The sequence below is a fragment of the Heloderma suspectum genome, chromosome 4 (genome assembly GCF_057233095.1).
Source record: "Heloderma suspectum isolate Gila_16-S chromosome 4, 16-S_ref, whole genome shotgun sequence".
Lineage (NCBI taxonomy): Eukaryota > Metazoa > Chordata > Lepidosauria > Squamata > Helodermatidae > Heloderma > Heloderma suspectum.
The window spans coordinates 109,201,371-109,213,575 of NC_139461.1; the positions used below are offsets into that span (position 1 = coordinate 109,201,371).

At 44.2% G+C, this 12,205-nt stretch overlaps 1 protein-coding gene across 1 annotated transcript in view; it reads right to left on the minus strand.

The window, feature by feature from the left end:
• The window catches only part of SYCP2L (synaptonemal complex protein 2 like), a 63,547-nt gene that overhangs the window by 8,432 nt on the left and 42,910 nt on the right, over nucleotides 1–12,205 (minus strand). The window contains exons 22-27 of the mRNA XM_084851491.1: nucleotides 10,558–10,607; nucleotides 7,544–7,634; nucleotides 4,175–4,254; nucleotides 3,882–3,951; nucleotides 3,281–3,415; nucleotides 48–172 (exon numbers count right to left, since the gene is read on the minus strand). Coding sequence (XP_084707617.1) covers nucleotides 48–172; nucleotides 3,281–3,415; nucleotides 3,882–3,951; nucleotides 4,175–4,254; nucleotides 7,544–7,634; nucleotides 10,558–10,607 — 551 coding nt within the window. The remainder of the gene's footprint in view (nucleotides 1–47; nucleotides 173–3,280; nucleotides 3,416–3,881; nucleotides 3,952–4,174; nucleotides 4,255–7,543; nucleotides 7,635–10,557; nucleotides 10,608–12,205) is intronic.

Consider the following 12,205-nt stretch of genomic DNA (forward strand, 5'->3'; position numbering starts at 1 on the left):
ACACGACTGAACGACTGAACAACAACAAAACAAACAAAAACACACACCCAAAATGTTTTCTTCAATTCATCCGTAAAGTTCTCAAATGCAGCAATGACCCCCGAGTCACCAATTTCTTCCTCAAATATTTTGGAGACAAATTCATCATCATCTAATTCATCTAAATGTTGGCCTGCAAGAAAGAAACACAGCCCCACAACAATTACAAAGCTTAACCCTGTATTTGCGTAATACTCTGGGGAAACTCCTACCAAAGAGGAACAATTTTTTCAAACAAATAAAGTGGAATCCAGTGTTGCATGAGCAGAAATCTGCTCATGCAATGGGACTTTCTTGCAATCTCCTCCCTACTGCAGCCCCCCCCCCCCCATCTGCTTTAGATGGTTCTCCAGCCCTCCAGAGCAGATTTTGAGGGTGCATGAGTGCTTTGGCAGGGAGGGGGAATTGCTCTCTCCTGGTTCCGCTGATACACCTGGTACTGTCATAAACTGAAAGACTTAACCTGCAAAGAGATACATCATACCCTATTTTTATTGCCTCGATTTTGCACAAACATCACTGTGCAAAATTATCACGGTTACGATTTTAACAATCCTTTTGTTTTAAACAAGCACAAAACAGGGAGGTTGATATATAATCCCGTTTGATATTACTTAATATTAGGGCTATGTTCGTTAGAGTTATAACTGATGGGAACCAGATGTATGTGCTGTAGTATTGCTTTAAATCTGGGATTTAAACCTGGGATTTACAGACAGAAGAGTTGGCCCTGTCCATCCTTCCCATCTTCACACTCCCATCTTATTTCCACTTTAAAGTTCATGTGTGTGTGTGTGTATATATGAGAGAAAGGGAGGCTTATATCTGAAATATATTTTGAACTAAATGTTCCAGCTTCAGCCCTTGAGGCTGGACACCAAAGCGTTTCACCCTAAATATGTATATATATATGTGTGTGTGTGTGTGTGTGTGTATATATATATTTAAAATACTCTGTTAGTCTTTCTATTTTTCTTATATATTTTACCTTAAGACTGACTGCATCCATAGCGAATCCAGAGCCTCCTTCTTGCTTTGCTGTTGTGCCGTGTTACACCTACCCTGCCACCCCTCTCTCTATATATGAAATCACAATCAATACCTCATGCCCAAGAGTTATTTTCTAGCCCAATGGAATAACTCACTTTTAAGGAAATGTTCTAGGCTAGGAACCAAAGTTCTCAAACAATATTTGCTTTAAATTATTTGTTAGGGTCAAACTACATGTGATGTTAAACACATGCTTTGTTGTTGCATCTTCTAATTATACATCGCAACCACATAGGGCCCCATCAGAATTGGGACTGTGGTATGTGAGGGGAGGATTTAACTCTTTCCACCCACACTGTGGTCCTGTGGCCTTACCTGGATAGAGGTAGCTTGGCCACAATTACCTCAGCTCTGGTAACTTCCCATTTAAATTTGTGCAATGTGTTGTAAGTGGAGCTGCCTTTAAAAATAGTTCAGGAACTGCAATTGGTCCAGAATTGGGCCACAAGATTATTAACTAGGACTGGGCGTTCTGACCCTATTATGCCTGTGCTTTATCTGCTGCACTGGCTCCCAAGTCCATTTCCAGACCCAATATAGAGTGCTGGTTTTAATCTTTACGGCCCTAAATGACTCGGGACCCGGTTACCTCAAAGACATCCTTTTCCCATATACACTTACCTAAACCTTAAGATCTTCTTCAGAGGCCCTGCTCCAGGTTCCCCTCGAAATGAGGTGAGGTGGGTGATGACTAAGGCGAGGCCCTTTCCCGTAGCAGCATCCTGGTTACAGAACAGCCTTCCCAGAGGGGTTTGCCTGGAGCCATCTTTATGCTGTTTTTGCCGCCAGGTGAAGACCTTTTTATTTACCCATGCCTTTAAAATAATTTACTGTTTATAGTTTGGGCCTCTCACTTTATAGTCCGTATTTTAATTGTGTTTTAGTTTTAATACTTTTGTGAACCACCCAGAGAACTTTGGCTGATGGGCAGTAGAAAAACCTAATAAATAAATACATAAGTAAGTTTTATTCAGTTATATTTAATTTTAAATGTTGTATTTGTTTTGTGCACTGCCCAGAACTTGTGTTTTGGGGATGCTACATAAATATAGTAAGTAAAATAATCACATACATATACACGGAAGCTATTAGCTGTGGGTCAGAATACTACTACTACGATGACGACTAATACTAATAATACTAATAGTAGTTTGCAGGGGGAAGGGGGTGACTTTTGTCAGGATCGTGGCACAGGTGGAAAAGTTTAAACCGCCTTCCCATGGTCCAAATCCTGATCTTATACACAGGTTGCTATTTGTAGTGTGTGTTTTTAAAATCATGTGATGTCAAACCATATGTAATACGTCTAGAGATGTGGTGCTTCTCTACACCAGCAATTTATTGCACACTTGTGGCTGGCCACTCACGGAAGTCTGTGGGTCCATTACATGATGTCACTAACATCCAGGGCCCCTCCCATGCCTTTTCAGGTTTATCCTGCTTAAAAAGCTCCAGAATCAATCAGGTTTACTTTTTAAATGTGCAGAATTGCTGGCACGTATTGCTGGTGTAGCGCTGTTTTTCAGCCACTAGATGGTGGGGTCTAAAGGAAAACAGGAAAAGTGCTGAAATGGAAGATTGGTCCCCCATGTCCCTCCGTGTAATGGAGTTGATTGTAATCCTGCAAAGAAAAGTGAAGCAGAAAGCCCGGTGGGAATCCGGGATTTCTGCCTTATGTGATGAACCCTTTGAAGGCCCAGGAAAAAAACAGAAAAAGTTCTGGAGGGGCAGGGGGAGAACTGAAGCATTCTGAAAAAAACCTCCCCCCTCCAAAACTTTCAAAAAATCGGGGGGGGGGGGATGTCCCATCCCCCCCCACACACTTTTCTGTTTTTTCCAGGCCTTCACATCTCTAAACACATCATATGAATTTTGGCCCTTGCGTACTTTTCCAGAGAGTCCTCAAGGTGACCCACAATAAAACAGCCACCCAAACAAAGGCAAATTACAGATTACCTTAAACAAGTAAGAGCACCAATAGCTGTTCAGAACCCAGAGCTACTAAAAACAAAAGAGAAGCCTACACTGGGAATGCTCTGAAAACAGGTAGGTCTTCACCTTTGACAAGACTCAAGTAGTAAGGAGGAATCGGGAACAGGAAAGGAATTCCATCCCAATCAATTACAGAAAAGTTTATTATTTACTTGCAGCATTTACAGAATAGCAGTGTAGTGGCATTTAGTCTAATCACCTTTTGGGCACTCCTCTTCCATCTCTGGGGAATCAAAGAGCTTTTCTGGTTCAAAAGGAATGCTCGAAGACTGTTCATTACCAGGCGTCCCCTCAGTACGTTTTAAATGCTTCCTAATGAGACCAGCTGAGAAGTCTAACAAATCCCACAAAACAAAAAGAAGAACACAAAATCCCACACCCAAATGTTAGTGTCAAATTTTACATGGTCTAGGTTTTTTTATACCCAAATTGCGAGCCATATTTTCTTTGAATTGTCCCAATGGATGTCAATGGAAGTTGCAATTTAATTGAAAATAGATTCACATTAGGATATTCCAAACAGTTAACTTCTCCTGTGGGAGGATGTAGTAAAGACCATGGGTGGCTGCACACAGCCCCCGGGATATGCGCCCCTTCTTTACGTGATCCATCCGGAGACCCATATTGATTGCCTTGCAATGACAGCAATTGTTCATATCATAGGCCTGGACTGCACACGTACAAGGGAACAAAGGGAGAGGGACCACTCCTCCCCGCCCTTAAATAACTAGGAAAATGATGTAAGTTTGCTATTACTCTTTGAGCCTCTTTTCATTTTGTTTTGCCAGGACTCGGTCTACCTGAAAGCTTCCGCTTAGATTTGGAGACTTTATCTTCCAGAGGTAGAGTACTAGATGCCGCGTCGTATTTCTAGGAACAGCAAAAACAAAAGAAAAAACCCAACCCCAAGAAAACATTCAGATTGCAGTATTTAAAAAAGGTATAGTATATACTGGTCTCAAAACTGGAAGGATATAATAAGAGTGAAATATCGATATTTACATACACACACTAATATATATCTGATATCTATAAACATAAAACACACGCATACACACACACACACACACACATATAATTACTAAAACCATACCTTGCTTGATCCAGCATCTGAGATACTGGGTGAAGAATGACTGCTTAATGGCAAAGTGGTACCCATCACTTCCAAACCATCTAAAAAAAGCAATTTGTAGGACATAACTTCCAGGTCCTCGGAAAAACTTAAATTGCATCTTACCCCCCCCCCCCAAAAAAAAAACACCCACCATGATGGAGGAATGGAGGTATTGATAGGTAGTGGTCTTCTTTCTACTGATCAATCCAATATCTAGACCAGAGGTCCTGAACCTCTTTGGATCAATGGGAACATTTGAATCTTGAGGAAGTGTCATGAATGCTCGCACAAAATGGCTGCCATGGGGGCACCTCACCTATAAACAGCTGCTGTTGTTGCAAGGTTGATTTGATTTAAATCAATTCAATGTAAATCGGTTCTCTGAAGGACTCAAATTTAATTATTTAAATCACAGTTGAAATCACTAGTGACGAAGATTTTATTTAATCATTATTTTTAGTTAGAAAGGTTCCTCCTGTGCAAGCACCGGGTCATTACTGACCCCTAGAGGGACGCTGCTTGAGCTGGCATTTTCATGGCAGACTATAGCGGGATGGTTTGCCAGTGCCTTCCCCAGTCGTGACTACCTCTCCCCCAGCAAGCTGGGTACTCATTTTACCGACCTCAGAAGGATGGAAGGCTGAGTCGACCTGAGCTGGCTACCCAAGGCCCGGCTTCCGCTGGGATCGAACTCAGGTCGTGAGGAGAGTTTCGGATGCAATACTGCCGCCTACCACTCTGTGCCACACGAGGTTCTATTTTTTAGTTAAAAGTACATTATTGTTTAATATAATTGTAATACATATTCAGAGATGTAGATTTCATTAGAACGTAGGTACACAGCGGAGGATGTATGCAGCAGAAGTGTCTGCAGGAGTCAGGACTGCATGAATATGTTCTGTTCACTTTTGGTTTCACTTTCTCTTCCCCTCCCCATCCCTTGTATTTATATCCAGACTCCTCCTCCTTGCTCAGATCTACTCCATTCCCAAATTATCTATTCATTGACCTTCTCTATCTTTGCACTCAGAGAGAGGCAAGGCCTTGAGAGAGTGAGAAAGAGAGAGGGCATGACTTCTGTACATGACCTGCAGTGCAGAATAGGACTGTTCAGGTTATCGCCCGTCTCCATAAACTGCTAACATATTCATAGAATATAATTAGAAGTTGTATAATTAGTATTCACGATATCTTTGGCCTAGGATCCTTTTTACTAATTGCTCTACAAAAATTTCAAAATTTGATTTAAATTTTAAAAAATACAATTTAAAATTTTAAAATCCTATTCTTTTATTTTAAAAAAACGTTCTTTTTTTTATCAACCTTGCGTCGTGGGCACGACTGGCTAAAGAAAACCCATTTCCCAGAAGCCAGACTAGTGAGATGAAAAGAAAACTTGCAAAAGAACCAAAGTACAAGACAGAGGTGGGGGCTGGGCTCTAAAACACAGAACCATTCTTTTGAACCCAAATAAAGGTGATGCTGGAGGTCAGCCCTTCGCTTTGCAGTAAGCCAGCATTCCAGGTTTTTTATTATTATTACTTTAAAAAATCTTAAGAATTAAAATAAGCATCAGGCAGGGCAGGGAGCCTGGTGGGTGCCAAGAGAGGTGTCCACAGGCACATGGGTGCCCATGGACTCCATGTTGGAGAACCCGGCTCTAGACAGATGACGTCGTTCCCATGAGTCTGTCCCACTCTCTTGACATTCCATCCAACATTCCACTGTGACAACAGTCTAGGGATGTACGAAATTGGCTTTACCTGGCTCTGCCAGGTTCTGCTGGGGGGGGAGGTGCTCCGTCCCTCCTCCTGGAATCCTGGCCAGCCAGCTCCGCTCCACGGGGATTCTGCGGAGCTGCCGGCCGGCTCCGCCAGCAGCCAGACATCCGGCCGCTGGCTAGCAGGAATGCAAATGGCGGCGGCCATAGCTGCCACCAATTGCGTCCCTGTAGTCAGCCGTGATAGGCTACGTAAATGTTTACATAGCCTATCACGTCTGTTTTTTTTTTAACACTGGAAATGGTGGTGGCGGCGGCGGCAGCCAGTCGGAAGACCGGTCGCTGCCGGAGCCGCCCGGAAGATCCGCCCCAGGTAGGTCTCATCCCGGGGGGGATCCACGGGGGGGGGGGGGCGGCAGGCCGTTCCACCATGGAGTTCGGGGGGCCGAATGCACTGGCATTTGGCCTCACCGAGATCCGTGGCGGAATTCTCTGCCATCCCTATAACAGTCTAGTTCCTGCAAACAGCAGACGAGGTGGCACACCTTCGTCCGCACTGCACTACTTCACGCTTCTCCCCATGAGCATGCATTCCTATGATGGGAAGGCTAGCAGGTTTGGGAGAAGGCTAGGGTAGAACTCTTCGCCCCAACGTGTGCTTTTCTATGCGCAGTAAATGTTTTGGTAAAGAGAAGCATCCCATCATGCGAGTCCGTATCTGCAGACCCAAATGGGAGTCCTTACCTCCACCTGCCTGAGAACTAGGCCTTAGAATGAGAACCCAGAATGGTGCTATGGAGATGAAGGAGCAGGCATGATTTTGAATGTGGCATCCTCAGGGATATCCCTTATCAGTGAATGGCCAGATGCCTGGGGGAAGGACCTTGAGAATGCAAAAGGGTCTCTGGATTCACCCTGGCACACATAGGGCTTTTCCACATTTAGCAAAAATCCTACAGCATTCCCAGGGCTTTGTCTTCCAGAGTCTTCGCGGGTTTAATGATCGGCACAATACCCCCCCCCCCCCCCCCGTTTTTCACTGGTTTCCTTCCTGTATGTTTCATTCATACTGCCAGCAGATGGCACTGTTTTATTGTGTGATTTCGGTTTATTACAGCATTTTCAGGATTTTATAAAAAGGCAGATTCCAGCTTGAAAAGAGCGGGAAAGGCACTGGAGGCTGATGACATCGTGAAAAGAACCCGCAAACATCCGTGAGTGAACAATCACAAGGGCACGATAAATGCCTCGTGTAGGGATACTCACAGTATTATTCAATTCACGGCCTGGGTTTTGATAGCTGAATGCAAAAATTCCCTGTTCGTGTTTTGAACATCAGTGCTCAGCAGCCCCAGCTAACATGGCCAATTGACAGGAATGCTGAGAGTTGTAGTCCAAAACATCTGGAGCACACCAGGTTGGGGAACGTTGATATAGAGTATATTCTTTCAAGAGATACCTAGTTTTCTCGCCCAAAACAACCCTGGCTCACATTAAGTGAAGTCTCATCTCAGTTGCCACATGCCACATCAGCAGGATGAGACAGAAGGCAATTCAGAAGAAGCAAGATGGATATTTGAGGGACCACATATTTTATCTAACGTGTGGCAAAGGAGTTGAAGGAATACCAGCTGAATGCGTTGATGAAAAGTTCGGCCTCTCTGTGCTTGGCTTCATTCTTCTCCTTGCCTTCTCTCTGTGTAGTGCTGAGCTTCCCTCCTGGAAGAGAGGTTGTTGAACATGTCAACTTCATTCTGGTAGAAACACCTAGTAGCAGAGTATTGCAGATTGCACCCTAAATGAAATAAAACACAATCCTATGCATGTTTAGACAGAAATAAGTCCTACAACTCCCAGCATGCCCTAGGCAGCATGGCTGGCTGGGGGAATGCTGGGAGTTGTAGGACTTTTTTTCTGTCTAAACATGCATAGGATTGCACCCTCATTTACATTTGTATGCTACCCAATAACAAAAGGTCTCTGGGTGGCTAGCAATATATCCACTCCAAACTCTTGAGATAAATAGATAGATACCCATTCATCTTATGAAATGTGCTCTTTAAGTAGGAAGAAAAATATATAGTTAATTTACTGGATGATAGCACTTTGCAATACTTAGTTTCATATTGCATTTGGTATGCGCACATACACCACACGAAGAGTTATGAGTATCTTAGATACAAGCCGCTGACATTTAAGGTTTTTTTTCCTTCTCAAATGCAACTACTAATGCAAATGCAAATGCTGATATTTAAGGGTTGTTTTTTTTTACAAATGCAGCTACCAAGTATAAGTTTTCAGGTTCTTAGAACATGATAACACATTAGGGTTTAATCAAATAACTAACAAACCCCAACTAATTACAGTGCACCAAAATAAGATTTCCCCATACCTGATTGCTCTCAACCATGAGAGCCTGAAGAGCATCTTAAAAAAAAAAGACTTCCAGAAAAAGTTTTTAGCATGAGTTCCATAGTTATGGGGCATCCACCAGTAATGTCTCTTTATCAGGGGTGAACAACTTGCATGTCAAGACCTGACTTCTTAGTGATGAAGCCCAACTCACAGTAAAACCATTTATTCCAGTAAACAGGTTTATGCCTTTACAGCCCCAATAAAGATCCACAGATAGTTCACAACATAAGACTTCAACTAGGTTCCGTTCCTGAGCACCAAAACAAAACCCTATGCAGCCCTGTATCAAGCAGGTAGAATAAAGCTCAGTAGGTTCAGAGAGTCCAATACAATGTAGGGAAGCTTTGTTAGAAACAACGCTTAGATAACCTGCAAAGTCCTCTGCTAAAGGCTCTGGCTTAAAGACCAGTATCGGGCATTCGATTCTGGCAGGGAAGCTTGCCTCTCGGGCAATTGCTGTGCCTCACGGGATGCCTCTGCTCCACCCTCTTTAACTGACGATGCAGTGAGGGAGACACCCCTGAACCACCCTCTCCTGGAGAGACCTCCTCCTGCTGCCCTGTTCTATGGAAGGCTCCCCTGGTTGAGAGCAGGGGCCTCTGTTGAGATCAGGTCTCCCGACTCTGGAGACAGATGGGCCATATCAGCGTCCTGGCTGGCAAGCCAGTGGGAGGCCTGGCAGAACTGAGTTCAGGCTCCTGGCTTCCCAGGGCTGGGCCTGAGTCTGCAGCTTCGCCTTCCGACACAGAATCAGTGCCGGAGACTAGAGCCCCCCCCAAACTGGCGCAAGGCTTTGCATCGTGGCCTCCAGATGTTCTTGACGGCAACTTCCATCAGCCTCAACTATGCTGGCTGGGGCTGATGAGAACTGAAGTCCAAGAACATCTGGAAGATCACAGGCTGCCCATCCCTGCTCCATATACACAATGGTCTAAATTGTCACATGGACAGTATAATTAAGGCGGCGCTCTCACAGCCAAACTGCACATTACTTTTAACACACAGCATGCAGCTACATCTGTTCTTACTTTTTACTCAAAAGGAAGCATGGGGACTGGATCTGGATTGGAACCCTAACTGGGCTAGGGGGCTTAAACCCCTTGCGCCCCCCCCCCCCGCTCTGATCAGGCCTCCTGAACTTGCAATTTGCTTAGGAAAAAAGCCTCCGTTCACTTCAATGGACACTTTTCTACTGTGCAAACTGCAGGCATGCCACCCCCCTCCCGCAATCTGGATTGGGACAAAATTAGGGGGCAAAGGGTTAAAGCCTCCCTCCTGCCAACGCTAGAGGCCTAATCTGAACTGGGACCACTGCACTTACTTTTGAGTTAAAAAAAAGCTGTATGCTACGTATTAAAAGAACAGATGTGGTTGCATGCTATGTATTAAAAGCAATGTATAGTTGTTAGGCTATCAGTTATGTTGATGATGATTTATAGTTGATCTTAAAATATTATTTTAAGGAGGAAGTGGTCATTATGTAGGGCCCAAGTGGCTTAGCACTTTATACTTAAACGAGCACAGTGAGTTGCATCCAGAAGGCAAGCAGAAAGCGGACAGGTGTTGAAGCTTCCTGTGAACCATCAGGAGGCTGATCAGGAGGCACATCACTGCACCAGCGACCAAAGGAAGCCCCATGGAGAGCACAGAGTAGTCACTAATGTTAGCTACTAGGCTGGAGTCTGTGAAGATGGATTTAGGTCTTCCTGCCTGGAAGGAGTTAAGAAAAGGTGCTCTTGGTTGCCACTGGTACATCAGGCTCCCAGACATAGCAATAAATCCAGCAGCACCCCGAGCCTGACACCACATGCAGTCGGCACCCTCCACCCCTCACCAAGGCCTCCTGACAGTTTCTACCTCGGCCTTATCTGGGACTCAGCTTTGATCAATTTATCTACATTCAAGCACCAAACCTGAAAAAGAACTTCAAAGACACCGATATTAAGCCCGCTTTCAAATAAAGCACTTTTTGTATTTGACAAAGGTAAGATGAATGGCAAAACTGCAACTCAGCTATGAAATGGTGGAAGCAAATCTAGATGATGCCTGAACTGGGACAACGTTAGGCCTTCTGACAGTGCAAGGCCCCAGGTGGAACCAGGCCAGAGCCAAACCAAAAAAGGATAAGGCAATATTACCAAATTGCATTCTGGAAAGCCCACATATTTGGTATCCGTATAAACCATGCTTATCAAAAGTAAAAATCAGCATTCTGCCATTTCCTTACTTTCTTTGCATGACGATCACTGCCACTACTTGGAGAAGATAACGGCAATACTGAAGGGAGGGGGAAGACAGACAGAAAGTATTGATTATGAACAGTACAGATACAATATAGCTCTACTTATCTGTCAGTGTAAAAAAATAGAAGTAATACTTCTAAGCAGCTCCTGATGATTAGGTAAGACTTCTTTTATTTAACTTCAGAAAAATCTTCATTTTCTTGGATAATTTTTTAAAAAGAGATTACGAGTTTTAGATTAAAGGGTTTGACTTTAGGACAGGGGTGGGCAACTTTGGGCAGTCCAGGGACTAATTCCCCCCTGGAACCACCAGAGGCTGCACTCCCACCACTGCACCACCAAGAAAGGGAGATAATTTTTTTTTTTTAAAGGTCACGGTTACTGCTACAGAGGCTTAGAACAGACAAATGTAGGTTGTTTTTAAGCTAAATTTGTCCGTTCTAAGCCTCCGTAATGGTTTGATGCCTAATTTCAGCAGCGAACCACAACTTTTAAAAAAATCCAGTTGAAAGAATGAATAAGAGCGGTGGGGGGCAATGGGTGGTGGCGGTGGCAGCTACACTGCTTGGTGGGGGGCTGTGTTGCCCACCTCTGCTTTGGTGGAGCAGGGAGGTAAGCAAATCCACAAGCAAAATTTAATGACCATCAATCATTTTGCAGCATACAATATTGGCAATATAGACTACCACTTCATCAGTTTTAAAAATATGAATTTTAAACTTTAACGCATGGCTTGCTGCACCATCAAGCAAGAGCTTAAAACATAGCACACCAACATTGCATGAATCCATGACAGACATTGTACCATTTTTACAAGACTGTAATTCTACCGCAGCAAGCACATCTCTCAGCACACAGGATCAGGATCCAGAATCGCCATTAGCTATCACCACCACCATTCTTAATATAGCTGCTCCTTGTGGGTCCCCCCCTAGCTAATCCAGTATTTTTCTACAGATTCTCATACATCCAGCTTTACTCTGTGGCCTTCAACAGCTAGGTAGGACACCAGAAGCAGCACAACAGCTCATCTGCACACCAGATTTTACAAACTGTGTATATAGGCTGCTGCTCTGAAGATTATAATGAAAATTTAAGATGCTGGCCCCGTTCAGATGCACAGTGGTGAGGCTAACCATGGTGCATGGTGGTTACCGCTAACCGCTGTGAGTGCTACTGCCACATGTGCAGGTAACCATGTTCTGCAACGTGGTTAGATTAACCATTATATAACTACCCCCCCCTACAGGAGCCAGGAGTCCTCCAGAAGGGCGGCCATGCATCCCAACGGCCTTTGTGGTGTCGGCCATTTTGGTGCTCAGCGGCTACTTCTTCTTTGGCTGCTCTTGCCACAGAGCTCTATGGCAGCTGTCAATTAACCACAGAGGCTGTTCAGACATCACGCTAAGCCAACATGGTTAGCTCAAAACAAGGCCACTATAGCTTTGGAGCTGGCCTTGTTTCTGAAACACTGAGTGGACAGCCTCAATACACACCCAGAAGATGTAGCAACTCTTCATTCTGGGCAAAGGTGAAGAAGAAATCCACCCCTCTTCTCTCTCCCCACACCTCACCTTGTCCACAGACACATACTGACACTAACTAAAAAACCAACTATGGTCACTGTATTGT